Genomic DNA, 18,388 nt, shown 5'->3' with positions numbered 1-18,388 from the left:
GGAGAGAATAAACGGTTATTATTATTTTTTTTAAAAAAAGATCGCATGACAGTCGTATACACAGCCAGAGCTGTAAATGAAACTTACGTATGTTGAAGGCCGACACCGGTGGCTGTCGAGAAAAGACATTAAGGAAGCTACCGCGGTAATCTCACACCGAGAGCAGGGCCCCGCTGACCTTCGGCCATCACTCGAGGAGAGGTAATGAACAATAATTACTCAAAACCAAGCGTCACCGACGAATCCTCTTTCATGTAGTAGGAGTCCTTGCAAGGTTGCGTTGTTCTTTGGCGTAGGCTAATGGGAAAACGTATATTTACAGGACTAACCAGGTAGTATTACACAGAGGCGGGTCCAAAGGGTTTGGGAGGGAGACTTTGAGTGTGGAAAAGGGGTCTGAAGTCCTGATCCTTCTTCCTCCTTATGAAAAAAACTTCCGCTGGATAAAATTACTTTTTTTAATTAAAAAAAAAATAGTTTTGGAACACCGGCGTTTCCTCTCCTTATCATCACCACCACCGCCAACCCTCCCCCCCCCCCTCCCCCGAGCACAAAGCGCCGTTTTTCTGTATGTGATGTATAATTTAAAACGTGTATAATATGTATGAAAAAATAAGGAACTTAAAAAAGAACATTCTCAGGATATGTATTCAACTCATAACACATCAACAACTTTTTTTTCCCCCTTTGACAATGAAGAATTGTTAAGTTGTGAAAATTTTTACGTGGTTTAATTTGGGGAGGAGGAAAAACGACAACAACAGAATATCCGGGACAGGCGGAGAAAGTGTTTACTTCATGTGGGTCACGCAGCCAGAATTGTCTCAACATTTATAGATGTAAGATTTCTCGTCTAAGAATCATTTTACAGTAAAGCTGAACACAATACACTCCTCGTTCTAAACCTGTAGACACAAAGGGGAAAAATGTAGGTACGCAGCGATTGTTGTGCAAATTCGGTCCAAAAATTGATCACTAGTGGCAATATTTTCAACTGGGTAACAGAGCTAACCTTGCTCAGAAAATGTAGGAAGAGAGCATTTCCAGTGGTAAATGTTTGTCGAGCACAGTTTCTTGAAATATGATTTTTTACCATATATAGGGTAAAAAAAAGATTTCCGTATCTGGAAGAAGTCAGAAAGTGCTAAGCATATTCTTTATGGTTGTTTAAGACATTAACGAATTTAGCAAGTACTGCTTTGTTGCATTGGTGACATCAAATACTTGTACCTATTTATGTTAGTTGCCAACTTTTTTTTTCCCCAGTAACCACACAAAATATTGATTGGTAGAGGCGAAGATCATAAAATATGTGAACGCGACTTTCGTACTTTCGTATCTCTTGTGTGCTCTGTGAAAAGCAAATCTCCAGCGAACGCTATGAGAAACTGGTTGACGCACTTTTTGTTTTGTTTTGCTGACTTGCTATAAAATCAAATCTCGAAGAGACTCGGTGTATATCTTCCGCGATGTTCGAATAGCAACAGTTTAAGATATAAAGATCGCGTTCGATTATTATCTTCTTCACAAGCGTGATCACGTCGAAAACATGGAAGCGTACTGTTTTCAAATGCTTATCCAAAGCATAGAACTGATAACTAGCACAGCTCTATCTACTAACGAAAAAAAAAAAGACAACACATGGATTCATGAGATATTTTCTATGTTTTGCAAAGCTGACTTGTCTTCTCCCACGTCTAAAATTGAGAGTCTAGCAACCAGTTACAAAAACGGCTGAATGAAATTACGGGTTACCTGCAAAATGATTGGCCTTGGATGAAAAAAATAATAAATGTAACATGGTGTCAAGCATTCACGTCAAATTGCTAGTTTAAAACACGAGTCATCAATATCAATTGAAACATGGCACCGATATCTTTGTCGATGAAGAATTTCAAGACGTTTCAAGATTTCTTCTTGAAGTCGCTTTTGAAGTTAATGCAGATCTGTGTTACTCGTGTCCAAGCACGATGACCCTGATAACGCCGCAGTGATGGAAACCGCATGGGGATTCCATGTCAGAGAGATTCTGCGATGGTGTGCCATTGTCTTCCGTTGTATGGCGGTGAAGGGCCAACACAACATCAGCCCGGGAACTGGAGTGAAAAAAAACCTTATTTGGCCGGAACTCCATCTCGGGACTTTTGGCTCTAACCACTCTTACATATATATCTATACTAAAAAATTAATATGTGGCGTCTGTCTGTACATTTGTGTAATTTTACAATTTTTGCGTGATCCCAATTCTACAATCTTCTTTGTAATGTTTGTCTGTATGTGCGCTTAAAACTCAAAAATTGCTTGACCTATCGTCCTGAAACTTGTAATACAGTAAGATCATGCGTTTGCAAAAATGCTTGGCTATATATATATAATATATATAATATATATAATCACGGATAAAAATACTCCAGGTTCTCATAATTATATGACAGATGAGAACCTTGCAACAGATCTTGCGAATTTTTTCGACTGATTTTGGTTTTGCGATTGTGTTTTGTTTTGTGTGGCTATTTTCAAAACATAAAAGGGGCGTTCTTGCAACAATTACAAATATAAATTTTTATCACATGCAACATTAAATGAACTGAAATTTTTGTAAGAGTATGTCAGGAATGTAAAACTTGGAAATGGTAATTAAACTCGGATTAAGTAAACATTTTGACGTTATGAAACACACTTATGAGAACTAATTTAATAGTTGGAGAACCCTGAAGAAAAAAAAAATTAGGTGTTACATGCTTACGCAAGTGTACGCTCAACATATTTCATTCGGTTAATTTTTTTAAAAATAAATGTTTGATGAAAGTAAACAATGGCGTTACAAAATGTTCAGGGACGTTTGAATTGTGTGATTACAGCTACGTCAGAGACGGCGTGCTGTACATTAGGCCAACGCTCACTGCCCAAGACTACGGGGAGAAGTTCCTATACACCGGTCAGCTGTCTCATCTTGACTGCAACCTGTCGCCTTGTGAAACGTGAGTAAACATTCCATTCAACGCTTTATCAGTAAAGAGCATGCAAAACTGGGGATGAATTTGAGGTCATAGTACCGTTCCTTTAAAATCGGGCCGTCTGTTCCCGCGCTACGTCAGGCCTTGTGTATAGTGCGGACAAAAAGTCTTCCGAGCAGCCAGAGCGTGGATGGGAGGCGTGAGGGGTAAGCGGTAATGGAGGGGAAGTACCTATACGGGAAATAAATACGTATCAGTGGGGCCCGGCCAAAGAGGTTGAAAAATCGTCGTGTGCGTGGCATTTTTCTTCGAGTGCTGTACTGCTACAAAATATGTTGACCATGCAGTGCTTAAAGCTACGACCACACAGGGCGCTATGGCGCTATGCTGCATCTCATATGTCACTGGCCACACAAAGCATTGTGTTCGCTATGTACGCTATGTCGGCGACGTCACCACGTGTTTGGTTCTCGCCTGTTTTTTTCTAAAACTTCGCTGACTTCCGCGCATGCGCAGATAAACAAAAACGCCTGTTTTCGCGCGGGAATTGTTCTGCACTTTTGTGTTTGCTTTAAATTAGTATCGTGTCGACGGAAAATTTTATTGAAGAGAAGTACGAAAATGTCCATGTTTATGGAATAAATAATGGAAGAATTATAGAAGGCAAAGTATGCATGACAATGCCTGGTATTTTGATTTCAAGTGTATGTAACAAAACTTGTAGGTAACGATCAGGTGTGGGGTGATCGTTGGCACATTTGCGTTATAGTACACTTTCTCACTTGCATACTTGTTTACTCGGTGCGTACTTGCACTCATTATTATACCTCTAACTAGGAAGTTTCACTTATAACACGTGTGACCATGCGCCTATGTTTTTTTAAGGGGTCGTCTCAGCTTGTTATCTGCCACAAACAAAGGCATAATCTAGAAAATCATATGTAGGCTATCTTTTATTACGTTGTTGCTAGCTGAATATTTTCAGTAAAACTGGAACAGTCTTTCAAGGACTCGATGGCAGTACTTGTAATACTTATCTTCAGAATTGATAAGGATGTGATTCGTAAAAATAGAAGTCACTGATAACTCGTAATGTTGTAACGCACTTTGTAATGCACAAAATCTCAGTGCGCTACAGATTGGTTGCAATTGTGTTATATTAATAATTAAGTATCTACTTATTTTATATTATGCTACATAAATCGGCGTGCAAAGTAACTTTTTGTATTTATTCTAAACTTTCTATTTAATTAAATATGTATTAAGATTACTTTGCTAGCCATTTAACACAGATATTTAAAAAAAAAAAAAAAACATATATACGCAAACATAAAGCCCAAAAATGGACATGGTGTCTCATGTCTCGCGAGGTACAGGTGTATGGAGATAGGACCTCGCGGCAAATTTGGAATCACGCGTGCAAAGGCATAGTGCACTCTGCACGCCACAGGTTCGCTCGGGGCGCCGACAGGAGTCGCCCTGGGGCTGCGACAGCTGATGCTGCTAGCGGCGTTCTCCGTTACGACGAGTGTTGGATCAGCGTGATTTGCGCCGGACCTCCCGCCGCTCAGGGCATTTCAGGAGACCGTCGTCGACGGAAAGGCGTCCACGGGCCGTTACCCCGGAGTGCCCGGGCGAGCCGTTCCGACGACGAGCAAGCATCGCGTACGACTCACCGGCCGTCCGCGGGAGTACGGACCGCGCATATTGCACCACCGCGGCGACCAAGGTCATCCAGCCTCTCAGTGCGCGAGTTTTTTTTCTCTTCTCATTCATTCTGGGGGGGTTCGTCAGAGACTCCGTGTGTACGTGCCTCCCGTTCCAACAACTGTGGGGCTAATCGCGGACGTCGCATTGCAACAGCAATTGTTGCTTTTTAGTAATACCTTGCACATGCTCGCAAGAGTGTGTGGTACGAGTTCAATGAGCGTTTATAGACATCTGCCATGCGCCTGGTAGATATAACACTGACAATTTGTGGAAGGAAAGAGCTCCCATGCCCAGGGGAACCCCCCCCCCCCCCCTCCTCACCCTCCCAAAAAAAATTGCTTTTAGGGAAAGGAAAACATATTTTGTAGTCAGGTGTTTTTCTTTCAAAGTCGTCACCACTTGAACATTTTTTTTTATGTAGTGGAACTGGAATTTATTTATGGCTACTTGAAAGTAGCCATTCGTCTTCCCAAATATTATAAATACTCCATACCCCCTGGTTTAAGTGGACTCTCCGCCCCCTTTTTTTCCCTTACAAACTTTCCCTTACATAACTATAAAGAGTGCAGAGAGTAGCTATCAGTAAAAGAACTTAATTATCGGTTCACATTATTTGCGGTGCAATAAAATTGTTAGATGAGCTATTACTGCACCAATTATCTGCTGCATGCGCCCCATGTTTTTCGTTTCCAATCTTACAAGTATTTTAATAGCTATCAAAAGTTGCCAAGTATGAATTTTCAGGATAATTTAGAAAAAGTTAGAAATCTGTATATGGTTTTAGCCTTCATAAGGATTAGAGAAATTATTTTTAACTTTGTAGTCCGTTATAAAAACATGGTACATTAAATGTTTTTAATTTTATTATTATTTTCAAGTTTATTCGATTTTATCGGAGCCGTTTTATTATACAATTTAAATTTTCGATATGCAAATTCGGTAGTCGACGTAGCTGCTCCAGCAGCGAATTCTAGTGGCGGATGCGGAAATTACGTGTGATATAATGTGATATGCGTCAAGAAAATAAATATAGCTTAAAACAGGATTTTCGTATATTTATCATACTCGGCATTATTTTAAAGAATGCTACGTTAAATGTCGTGTCAAGAGTTTCGTATTATAAGTTTATTTGCAATATTAGAACATGAATTAGCTCGTTAGCGAGATTACATGTTACACACCACTGGCGAGGACTGATAAGACACGCTCACTAAAAAAAAAAAAAAAAAAAAAATCTTACTCTCAAATGTGAAAGTATGAACCGCTTCAATATTTAAATTTAATAACTGTTACTCGTACTCGTATTTGCCCCTATCTGTTCAGGTCAGACCAAAATATACTGTACATTAACTTTCGAAGCCAATTAGTTTCTTTTTCTTGTGATGTGACTTACTTCGCGTGCCAATAATATCAGGCGCGCCGTTATGCGACCACAAGTTCCGCAACTTACTGTTTTAAGTGTCCTTCTCACTTAGTAACACGGGCCTTTCTTTGCCCTCAATACATTGTACGCGTGCGGATATGAGCTTATCGCGCAGTTCGACGGTCGCACTTAACTCTCTCGCCGTCAAATTATCTTCTGAGCGCTTTCTTTATTGCATCACTGCATGCAAACAACGCCTAAGTGGTTCCACATTTGACACTTCATATTTAGCCATCCAACAGAAGTGATTAAATTTTAATCTTTGAAATAAAACAATATGAATTTGGGCTGGTAAAACAAATTTAAACCTTAGTAAAAGACTTAAATACACCCTATCTTTGTTAATCAACTTCCTTCTTCCGGAATGTTACCTTTGCTAAAGGCAGTTAATTTCTTTTGCAAACATTTCTGAAAGATGATTCGTCCCATTTGACATCCCTTATTAACGTCCACGGCGTTCATGCCAATGAGCTATGTGTAGAGACCGGAAAAATTCGTGAGTTTTTTCGCGATAGGCTAAAATACAAATAGTTATACCGCAATGCAGTCTCTGTTATTGGCTCACAACTCACCTGGATGATTCTGAGCCAATGAGAAACACCCAACCAAAGCTGTATCGAATCACAGGCTGCTACGTTGGGACGTCTCACAAGAGAGTAGCCAATAAGTGGGTCACATTTGACCGAGTGTACGTAGAACTATGGAGTTCATCCTACAGGTAATTGAACCCGCGAATTTTTCCGGTCCCTAGCTATGTGTGCAACACCTTTCATATCTAAACAAATCTACTCACCAATAAAACCTCGTTCGAAAATCGTTATCTTATTAACGTGCCCAATTTGCAAAGGAAGAAGCTTAATAAAATCAGAAACTTCAGCCTGAATCATTAATTTGCAGGTTAATAATTTACAAACGGGTTGAGGTAGCACAATGATAAGACACTTTAATCGCGTTTTGCAAGACCTGGGTAGTAAACCACGAAAATTCTGGGCTTGTTTCTTACTACAGTACACTGCTAATGCCTTCTACGGTTTCCCTGAATTATGGCGGTTTTTTTTTTTCCATCTTTGTAGACGAAACAACCATCAGCGACAGACTCTGTGCTTATAAATTTGAGTGATGCCGGGGTGGGTATTTCCAAGCCCTAGATTGACTCGCCAACTGGCTCTTGGTCCCAGGTCGGGTGGGGGAGGAGGGTGTTTGCGGCTCGGGTGAAGAATCGCGCCCTGACGAAGTTTTATGATATTAACAGTTTTTTATATCTTGAATGGGGAGGGAGAGAAAGATGCCATCATGACGTGGCGGATAGGCGCCATCCAGTATCGGCTTGAAAAAAAAACCTGTTAACATATAGGCAAGAGCGTGCGATGTGTACTTCTGCAAGAAAAGATTATCTCCTCCCTCCCACCAGAGGCGCGGCCAATGAGAGCGCAGTTCAGGCACAAGTCAGCGAGTCAATCTAGGTTCTGGAAATACACTGCTGGGTTGTTGGGATCGAAACCGCGATCCTATCTATCCACATGATAGTGAGATGTATTATGACTCACTGTCAAAAAAAAATTAAAAAATTGCAAATCATATTGTGACACAGCATTTCCTCATGAGATGTTGCAATGTAAATCTCAATGTCTCTTTTTTTATATAAGGAAAAACAAGTATTTGACGCAAGTGCCACGTTGTTAATGAATTATCCACGAATTCTTTTCCTTGGATCATCAGGTTTTTTATCCCCAGTATTGTGAATTGCATTGTACTTTGCTAATGAAAAGTGACACGAACAAAAATTTTGAGCTCCTCGTGACGGACAGTCTTGTACTCAACGTTTTGTTAAAACGTGTATCTTTTTTCCTTGCTTTCTTAAAACTCTATAAGAATAAGTGTGAAACAGAATGAGTACATTAATGACTGCAAGTTTCGAAATAATGCAGACTGAACGTAAGCTATTCCTGTAAACAAAGCTCAGGCTCAAATTAATATATCTGAAGATAAAATAATTGCAATTTTTATCGCAAGAATATTTTCAACTTCTCATCGACATTGGGCTCGTTTTGAAGACGATGACGGTTAGGAATGTTAGGCAATTATTTCCAGCTTTTACTGTATCAATTTATAGATATATTAATTTCCATGTTATTTCTCAATATATTTCGGCCCTGGAAAACGAAATATATTAATAAATAATATGGGGGTTGATATGTTTATAAATTGATACATAAGAAGCTGGAAACTATCTCCTAGCATTTAACTACATAAGGGTTTAGATCTAGGAGCCGATATGAGATAAAATCCTATTAAAGTTGGATCAATATATTCTGAGTTTGACCAGTGATTGTGGGTAGTCTCAGTCAGTGCTTTAGGGTGGGTTTTTTTTTTAATCTCAGCCACCAGCTGGTCAGTTGAGTGCGATTATGGGGGGGGGGGGGGGGAGGCATCGGTGGTGTCGATGCTAGGAAGGGTTCCTCAGCCTCCCAGCATAGCTTGATCGTCGACCTCCTCCTAATCGCGATGAAATGGCGTATCTATTTACCCGACTGCTCTTTGGAGTTCTTGCCCGTCACGGGAAAAGATGCACAGTCAGGCACGTTGAAGAAATCACTGCAGCAGGTATGTCAAAGAAGTCAGTTTGACCTCGACGGGAAGCGAATCCAGATCACCTTGCCGGGAGACAAGTGACCTAACCACTAAACCACCATACAGTTCTCCTCCCCCCTCCAAACAAAAAAATTTGTTCAACCTCTAAAAATACTCGTTAATCGACGGGAAACCAGGTGTTCCTGTTTTGTGTGGCCAGCGACTGTCTGGGTATTTCAATAAAGTGGCGAGGTATCAGTCGCGGTTACGTGAAGTAAGAGTAAAAAATAGTTACCAATTTACTAAGCTTATTTTCCTCTCACAATTATGGTCTGTCATTAACAACATATGAATGTATTGTTCCCAGTGAAGATCAGTTCACATGTTTGTTCGCTGTGCATAAGCACGCTGGCCTCATTACCACGACGTTCGGGTATCGATTCTTAACAGCATGTAGATTTATAAGCTGTGTTCTATCGCATGTAGTCCTGGCGGGCTATGCCTTTTGTCGAAGGGTTTTCTCGTAGTGCTCTCGTTTTTCCTTGCCACAACAGTCTAAGTTTTTTTTTTTTTTTTTTTTTTTTTTTAACATGTTGAGGTACCACGGTGGTTATTACTTTCACTATTATTTGTACCTCACACATTATTTACATACATATGTAAAAAATAAGAATCAGTAGTACCTATATAAATGGGGCTCTGGGGACTGTTCCCGGTGCGGTGTCCGAGAGGTCGACCGCCATCTTGGATTGTGATGTCATGGCGGCCATATTGTTTTCCGCCATTTTGTTTTCTAGAACTTTCCACCATCTTAGAATCGAATGCTCTATTTCCCAGTGTTGCAATTTCCGTTACAGCCACCATCTTGAAAATATATTACTTTTATTTGATTTTATGGAAAAAAAAATTTAAATGTATAAAAAATCATAAAAATGTAATATAAAGAACTTCCGTTATTATTACAATTGTCTGCCACCTTGAAAATTTATAAGTTTTATCCAATTTTAACAGGAAAATTTTTGATATTCATAAAAAAAATTATAGAAAAAGGTCCTGGGTTTAAACCCGGCGAGGACAATTGATTAAAAATGGTGATGGATCCTTCCTTCACAGAAGCCATTGGCAGACTGACCTCCCACCACTAATGTCAAGGGAGATATTATGTGAGTCGGTATGATGTCATGGCGGCCAGCTTGTTTGTGTTAGCTGGAGGCCACCATTTTGATCCGACATATTGTTTACGTCTGCTAGAGTGCACTGTCACCATATTATTTTAATTTTTACCCACTATAGTGCAGTATTTATTTATTACTGTGGCATACACCATCTTGGAATTTGGCCGCCATCTTAAAAATCTGTAATTAAGTTAGATATTCGGAGAAAAAATAAAAAATTCATCAAAAAATTCAGCAATTTATTTACTGGCTGATTCAATGCCCTTGATTTGATCCAAAAAAAGATAATTTAACTAAAAATACCCGTTTCTCGATAAATACATTCTTCTTCAAGTACGAAACACATCCTTTTTTTTTTTACATCTCTTGACATGTCTTTTCAGAACAGTTCCACATGACAGTTGATTACCACATTTTTCACACGGCACAGAGTTCTCAGTTTCGTTAAAAGGACAGTGATATATTTCATGAAGCTGTGCAAGTTTTATACATACAAATGTCTTGCTGCAGAATATACAGTTTGATTCTGATGAATGTTTAATCAGTCTGTCATTATTCCTGATGTGTCTTTTCAGGTTTCCGTAGCATATAAACTGGCTAAAACACATGCTGAACTGATATTTAATGCATTCAGAGTTATAATTGTGTAATAAGTAATAACAAATTTTCAAGTTTTTTATGTTGTCACAGTACGTACAGTCGGGTGATGGAACACCGTCAGTTGATGCTTCCTTTATCGATGTCACTGGCACTGTTGTCATCGGGATCTACATCGCCATCAGCATTGCTGCAGTCAGGGTTCCCGACATTGAAGGATTTGACATTGCCGTTGTATGACAGGTCAGACTGGGCTGAAGAACCACCAATTGATGATGGTTTAGGTGTCATCGACGCCTTCAGCTTTCAAGTCCGAGTACCACTGTTGAGTAACTACCAGGAGAGTGTGGTCCGTTTGGTGCCAGCTAATGTGGCATTTTTTTTTTTTTAATAGTCACAAGCTGTTCTTTCTTCCAATTGTCACTTCTTGCAATTCAGATTGCATAAACTTGCCATATGCTGCATTGTAATTTTTTGCACTATATTTCATAATTTCATTTCACAGTTTTTATAATGTAAACTGTTTTTTTAAAATTTTCAAATGTTGTTTAAAAAGTTCACTATTATCTGTACAAGATGAATTTTATTTGATTCAAATTGGTTAACACGTGTGACCTATATCTGCTCTCAAAGTAGATGAGTACTAACCCAGAATCGAACGTACAAGAAACTTGCCTATTAGCTACTCGTAGTGACCTGTACATATACAAAAACAAAATGTTTATAGTGGCGCATGTGTTAATCATTGCCCTACCCCGAATACATCATATTTTCATTACATTCCACTTTTCAAACTGGCATCCCGATTTATGAGATGTAATCACGTCAAAATTATTACATTTTTCGACGTATCAGTGACAAATTAAGATGCCATCTATACATTTTTACCGTTGCGCGCTTTGTTGTATTCGAGGAAGTGTAGATGCATAACCACTAGAGACAAAACAAGGGCAACTTCTGACAATGTGTCAGTTTATGTTTTTTTTTAATCTTTCTGAAATATTTATATTTTTGTGGTTGTTAGGTGGAATAGGGGCAAATTTCACTCACAATCCACTTAAAGTGAAGTTCAAAGGCAAGGATGAGTGGTTAATGTCTCAACCATCATCAATGAACAAGTTCAAGGGTTTTTTTCCCTTGCAAAAAGTCAAAGCTTCTACTTAAGGGAGCTTGTTTTGTTTTACTGCAATCGTATTTGGAGTTTCACGTTAAAAGAGAAATGTAATTGAAGTGCTTGCTACCTCAGTGTTCTGAAAACTGTTACAGATATGCCAATAAAGACATTGTGTTGCCGATACAGTCTGCACGAATAAGAACGCTTAATTCCTTTAGCTTCTTGTATGGAAGATTGGAGGTTAGAGCCAAAATGCCAGTTGGTGACTGGATATGGCCAGGTAAGATGAAATATTTTAAATTGTGCTGCATAACTGTATCTTGGGTATGTGAGTGTCCCTTAAAGTTTTATCGCTTATATGTATTATTATTAACTGGTTACCCCTGTACGAGGGACGTTCCAAAACTAAATTTCGTAATTTTTTTCACTCGTAAACTACATTGCCAAAAAAAAATACACCATGGCTTCATGATTTGCACTCTAATATGTTAGCTAATACCCAGCCTGCATTGCAATGCCTCTTTCATTCTATATATTCAGTCAGTTTGTCGTAAAAGGATTGAACTAACCAAATCTTTTCTTAAATTGTTTTGAAATTTAAATTTTTTTTTTAGTAAAATAATGAATTTAATAAAAATATGAAATAATTCAGCAATAATTTTTTTGATCATTTGTTGGTGTTTTAAATGTGTTCATTACAATGCTTTGTGATGAATCTGTGAAATCTGTAAAATAGAAAACAAATTATTGATTTATGAGCCTCTATGAAATGTTGTGTGATGTGTTTGTGTATGTGATGTGTGATACAGTCGGAAAAGAATTGACCTTAAAATTTGGGTTGAAACTTCATTCAGGGTGGCCACTCTTCTGGGATAATAAAATTCCTGGTTTTTTCCAGGTTTTTCAAGGGTGGTTTTTATCAATATTTGCATACAATTTGCATTTTTGTTACACAAAGCACTCACAATATGATGTTTTATTGGCATTAAACAATAGACAACTTAACTATAGGCCTAAAAATTAAATCAATGAACTTGCTTAAAACAAAACCTACCACCAACAAAAAAATTTATAATCTCACGTCACCAAAATTACTTGACACCAAACGCATGTGTTTTGCCCCTCTTGCGTGGCTGGGTAATGCTGTTCTTCCCATGCTACCGATATTGATTTTAACATTACACAAATTGCAAATGGCGTTTGTCCTGCACTTTGGATCTTTCTCCACCCATTCAAACTCTTCCGCATATTTGTCATTGTATGTGGTGACCAAACTCTTTGACATTTTGATAGTCTGCGCAAATTATATGTTAGATTAAAAAATTCAAATCAACGTCCCGCACAACTAAACTTATAAAAAACTCGAGAAAAGTAAAAAGTATCCGTGATACGGTGACGCAACAACATGAGCGCACAGTAATATATATATATATATATATATATATATATATATATATATATATATATACACACACACACACATACATACATACATACATACATATAAATACACAAACACACACAAAACTAGTGCTACCAACATGCCGTGCGAGAAATTACAACCACCCTACAACAAAATTTTCAGCCAAAATGCTGTTGCTTTTGAATACAGAAACATAATAAGTATGGAAGTCTGAATTGTTAACGGTTTCTTACGTACTACAAAAGTTTTTAAATGCAATATGAACAAATTAACTTTCACATAATATAGCTCACAAGCATACTGTCGTGCTTCGACGGGTGGTGAACGTGCTCACGTTCAAGTTTCTCCATCAAAGGCTTTTAACAGCCGTATGTTATTGCGATCGTTACTTCATAAAAAAAATTCCAGGTCCTAATAAAAATTCCTGGTTGATTCCAGGTATTCCTGGTGTTTTTTTTAAGAAATCCTGGCTATTTCCCTCATTTCCCGGTTGGCTGGCCACCCTGTAATTCTTTGATAACATTCGTCCCAAACTATGTCATTTGAAAGGTATTGTTGTACTTTTGTATATTCTGCAATAAGTGCTTCAATAGAGGTTATTGACCAGAAAGCAATGATGCCAGTGGCCCTGGTGATGGTGTTAATTGTGGTAATCTGACCTTTCTGCTCACTCAATATAATCCTTGTCATTCATGTGGAAATCTCAAAGCATTGCAATGTTGACAAAATGTCAGTTGTTCCGAAGTGACCGATACATCCACGGCGTAATTGACTGTTGGATCATATCTGAATGCCAAACATTTACGTCGTAATTTCACGCTTGAGTCTGTTTTGTCACAGTTCCAAATTATTTTGTGTGTAGGCTCCAACTGAGCAAGTCAAACTCGACCGTATACGTTGTTTGGAGTTATAATGGATCACACTGAGAAATTATAATTTGATTTTCTTCCAAACTGTGTCTACGCTCTTCGTCAGTCTCATTTACTCTACAATCATGTAGTTGACTTGCGTTGCGCGTATGCTGACCGGTATTTCGATGCCTCACTGTAATCAATTGAATGTTCCAATTTGATAATTTTAACGGCGTTATGTTATGAAAACATGTTATGGTTATCAATTCACTAAAGATAATATAACTACCGATAAAACACTGAAATATTTCATGAGGAATTTGTTGTTGTTATGAAAACCTGTGACAGCAGAACTCTCAAACTTAACTAATTTTTCAGAAATTTCCGGCAGATTTTCCACAATTTTCTCTCATATAAACCTTGTCTTAACAATTACGAACACAAAAAATAAATAACAACCATATCGTTCGAGCAGTTCTCAAGTGATGATCTATCATATATGCAGCACACTAATTATTAATTTAAAAGTCTGCGCAGTGCCCCTGACAAGTAATGTACATACAACCCACCGGATTGCAGTGATGCTACATTGCATACGTTTCAGGTGAAATCGCAGGTTTTTTAAATGAACGCTTCTTCATTGTTTACCCTCGTGCACACAAATGCAATGTTACACATGAGCCTATTTGGAGGGCAGTTTGCAATGAAATTAAACTACATATTCACCTGCAGATTTGTAACATTTTACATTAACGTGTTGTAATATTCACCTTATATTAAAGTGTATTTTATTGAGTGTAATATATTAATTGTTATGAATAATATAGTACACATATTGGACTTCGGAGATAAATAAAATTCATTTGCCAGGATTAAACTTGTGTTAAAATAAGGTGAATATTAAGTCACAAAACTTAACATTTTTGCATTTGAATTTTTCAAATTCCCCGAACCACCCTCTGATATGGAGGCCAGACCCCTAGTACAGCCCAGACTCCCGAAACTGTGCATACGCCCCTGCGGTACAGTCCGGGACTACACAAAAATTAATCCTGGAACCGCCCCTGAGCCTACCTGTGGTGAAATTAATGTTACTGCAGCACGCGGGCGCGGGGGGGTGACGTTGCAGCCATCTGGATGAAGCCCGCCAGGCAGGAGTACGGCCCGTGGCCCGCCTCCGGCGAGATCGACGTGGTGGAGCTGCGCGCAAACCGGAATTACACGACGCCGGCGGGGGTGTCTCAGGGCGCCGACACCACCAGCTCGGTGCTGCACTTCGGCCCGAACGCCACCTACAACGTGTGGAGGCCAGCCTACTGGGCCAAGTGAGTAGCGCGCGTACAGCATAATGTGAGGCGTGTCTGGAAAGTAAGTACCGTTTGGTCATTATGTTTACTAAATGTTTACTACATATCTACATCACGTTTTCACATATAGTCGCCATTCAGTTCCAAGCACTTCACCGTGACGACTTCAGCTCTTGGGCATAGCAGAAAAATAGAACATGTTCTAGTACGATTTTAGCTAAAACTTCTGGTATGAAATTTTCAAACCCAGTGCCAGATCCCTTGGAAAGGTGCTGAAATGTTTCCTACAAGAGACCAGGCCTGCTAACAGAAAATAGGTATGAAAACTATTAAGGAAATACATATCAACGGGTTCTATTCCAGCATTTTGTCTAAGGTATTTTGGAAAACCGTGGAAACTATGGCTTGTCCGGGAGTCAAGACTTGTGAATTACCTCTGACAATTTAAGATGTTTTCCCACAACACCGCATTTTGTTACTACTGCGCACCATTTGTTGTGCTATACAGGAACTTGGCGGGCATAGGGGAGACATTCGCGGACGACTTCCACCTGTTCGGAATGGTGTGGAATGAGACATCCATCACCTTCACTGTGGACGACGAGATCATAGGGTCGATGACACCGCCGGAGGGCGGCTTCTGGAAGTTGGGCAAGTTCGACGAGAACCCGGGAGGAGAGAACATCTGGGCGAATGGGACAAACCTGGCACCGTTCGACCAAGAGGTACGTCCTGTACCTACCTCACACTGACACTCATGTTGAGTCATTTGTGAGGGTTCCTCGGCTTGCTTTCACAACAGGAGAATCTGAAATCGTCAGAGGTCATGATCGTTGAGTCGTCACACTGAGAGACAGCCACTTTATTTAAACGCCTAGCCAAGCTTGTTTTGGAAGGCAACGGGATGGTAGTCACGTACAGTTTGAAGGTCTCATCTATTTTAACTACTGTGGCATAAGAGAGGAACCACACCACCCATGCCAGCATTTGCCTGGAGTTATTTCAAGAATCCATCCATAAAACCACAATCAGTATTGTTGTAATAAGAAAATAAATAAAACTTCCCTACCATGTACACTATTGAATCCATTATTTTGTTTAAATTTCTAAATATTGTAACTATTTATTGTTGCAAACTATTGTTAAATAATTTTTTTTAGCTAACCAATCATTACTACAAGGGGTGGAAATAACATGGTTTGAAAGTAAAAAAATATTTACTTTTATTAAACAGTTATACTATCAAATCCATTATATTTTATTGTATAAATCTTGAACTTCTTGAAAAACTTTGGCTGAAACATTTTTTTATGAAAATAATTTCTACCATAAAAACAGTTTAAAATTTAAAAAAATTTAAAACTTCATTAGTATCAAATTTATTCAAATTAAAACCATCACCTTTAACCTTGGTACAAAGCAAATTATTATACCACCACGTTATTAGTGCAAGGGATAAAAAATAGTGAAGGTCAAAAAAAAGTTACCTTAGTTGGCATATAATATGAAATTTTCTCTAAGCTAATAAATACTGGATACATTGAGTTAGAAACATTAGTAATATTTTCACGGCATGGAAAATGAGCTAATATTTAATCAATCATTCTGTAATGTTGGAGAACATAAATATTTTGATGTACAGCAAAAACTTAAATTGTTCCAGAAGTTTATAGAAATATCCTAAATATTTCCAGCATAAATAGGTACTTCGAAATCTACCTACGCCTGTAGTCTGAACTGAAAGGGACTTTATTTATTTATTGACTTAATTGTGAAATTTAATGCTTTTATTAGCCTCCTCTTACTCTTAAACATAGTACTACACAGCTACAAAAAAATTGTACTTCATAAACTTATAACACTAAACTAACATAAACTAATAGCTAATTTTGTAGGTCTATTTAATCCAATTTCCATAAAAATAATTTTATATACTGGCAACTAAACCAGTATTGAAAGATTATTGCTATATCCATCCAGTATTTCTGAGTTTTAATAGTAAACCTTGCTCACTCAAAATGAAGTCTGCTAAATCATTGCTTAAAAATAACATCAGCAAATACTAAATTACCGCTTCTCCCCAAGGATGTTACTATGAAATACCAACAAACCGATAATAAAATAAATAGTACAATAATTAAATACACAAAAATGTCATGTTCAAACATATATAATCGCTTAACAGAGCGACAGATGGACAGACATACATGCGCAGCTAAGTATTAATGTCCTTTGTTGGCCTACGGACATAAAAAAATGTTGTTAAAAATTAAGTTAGACATAAACATAGCCCTACTTAATTTCTAGTGCAATACTTTTCTATTACAATAAATAAAAAAGAAATTAACACTTCAAAAATCAATGTTACATTAGTTTTTCTAATTAGTTAATAACTTCTTCATTTAGATCTTTGACATTAAGCCAAGATGATGGATGACAAGGATGAAGACTGACGAGCTTCTTTTTCTCATTCTTTAGCTTTTCTTTTGAATTCTGCACCAGACAGTTTTTTTTGATATGTTTTGTGATTAAAAACAATTGTCCAACACAATTAAAACAGTTGACGAGATTGCATAATCGCAAACAGAAAAAGTGACTTAACTGACAGAACAGAAATGTTACAAACATGAAAAGATTTTCCCGGATGAATGACCCTACTGGGTTGTTGTGATCAGCTGAAGATAGTTTAGACTCATGTTGCACGACCGGGGTTGGGGCAGGGGTGAGAACTGTCACGACTTTCCAAGGTCGGGTGGGGATTTCCCTCCATGGTTCCCACAGGGCCACAGCACTGTTGCCAGACACATAACCTAGAAGGTATTTTTACCATAATTCAGTGGTATGTACCACCGTCCCATCGCAAGTCAGATGGTGCACAAAAAATACCATTTTTAAATATCTGACATGTGTGTTATCTTCCAATACCAATAATTCAGTTCATCTGCCAACCAACAATTTTTTTTTATGTTCTACCTAATACTATGATATTCAAGTATACATCTATAAATTACTCTGCCAGTTTAGCAGCACCCCCCCCCCCCCCCCCCCCCTCAAGCAGCACCCGGGGCACAAGCCCCATCTGCTTCCCCCCCCTCAATTGTTTCACCCCTGACAACAGATGTATCTTGTTAAATGTTTTTATGCTAAACTTAAGTTTTGCAGTAATGGAAAATGGGTATCCTTTTGAGAAGAGCCATGAATGTCATCAGGTTTAAATCTATGTCTGAATGACAGAGGAGATGTCAAAATATATTTATTTT

General features: G+C 38.3%; 1 protein-coding gene across 1 annotated transcript in view; it reads left to right on the top strand.

Moving 5' to 3' along the window:
- The window catches only part of LOC134532882 (beta-1,3-glucan-binding protein-like), a 29,416-nt gene that overhangs the window by 10,268 nt on the left and 760 nt on the right, over positions 1–18,388 (top strand). Inside the window, 4 exon segments of the mRNA XM_063369887.1 lie at positions 2,862–2,981; positions 11,700–11,827; positions 14,951–15,146; positions 15,637–15,853. Coding sequence (XP_063225957.1) covers positions 2,862–2,981; positions 11,700–11,827; positions 14,951–15,146; positions 15,637–15,853 — 661 coding nt within the window.

Source organism: Bacillus rossius, chromosome 6 (genome assembly GCF_032445375.1).
Source record: "Bacillus rossius redtenbacheri isolate Brsri chromosome 6, Brsri_v3, whole genome shotgun sequence".
NCBI lineage: Eukaryota > Metazoa > Arthropoda > Insecta > Phasmatodea > Bacillidae > Bacillus > Bacillus rossius.
The sequence above is the reverse complement of the archived record's forward strand: the minus strand, read 5'-3'. Positions and strand labels throughout refer to the sequence as shown.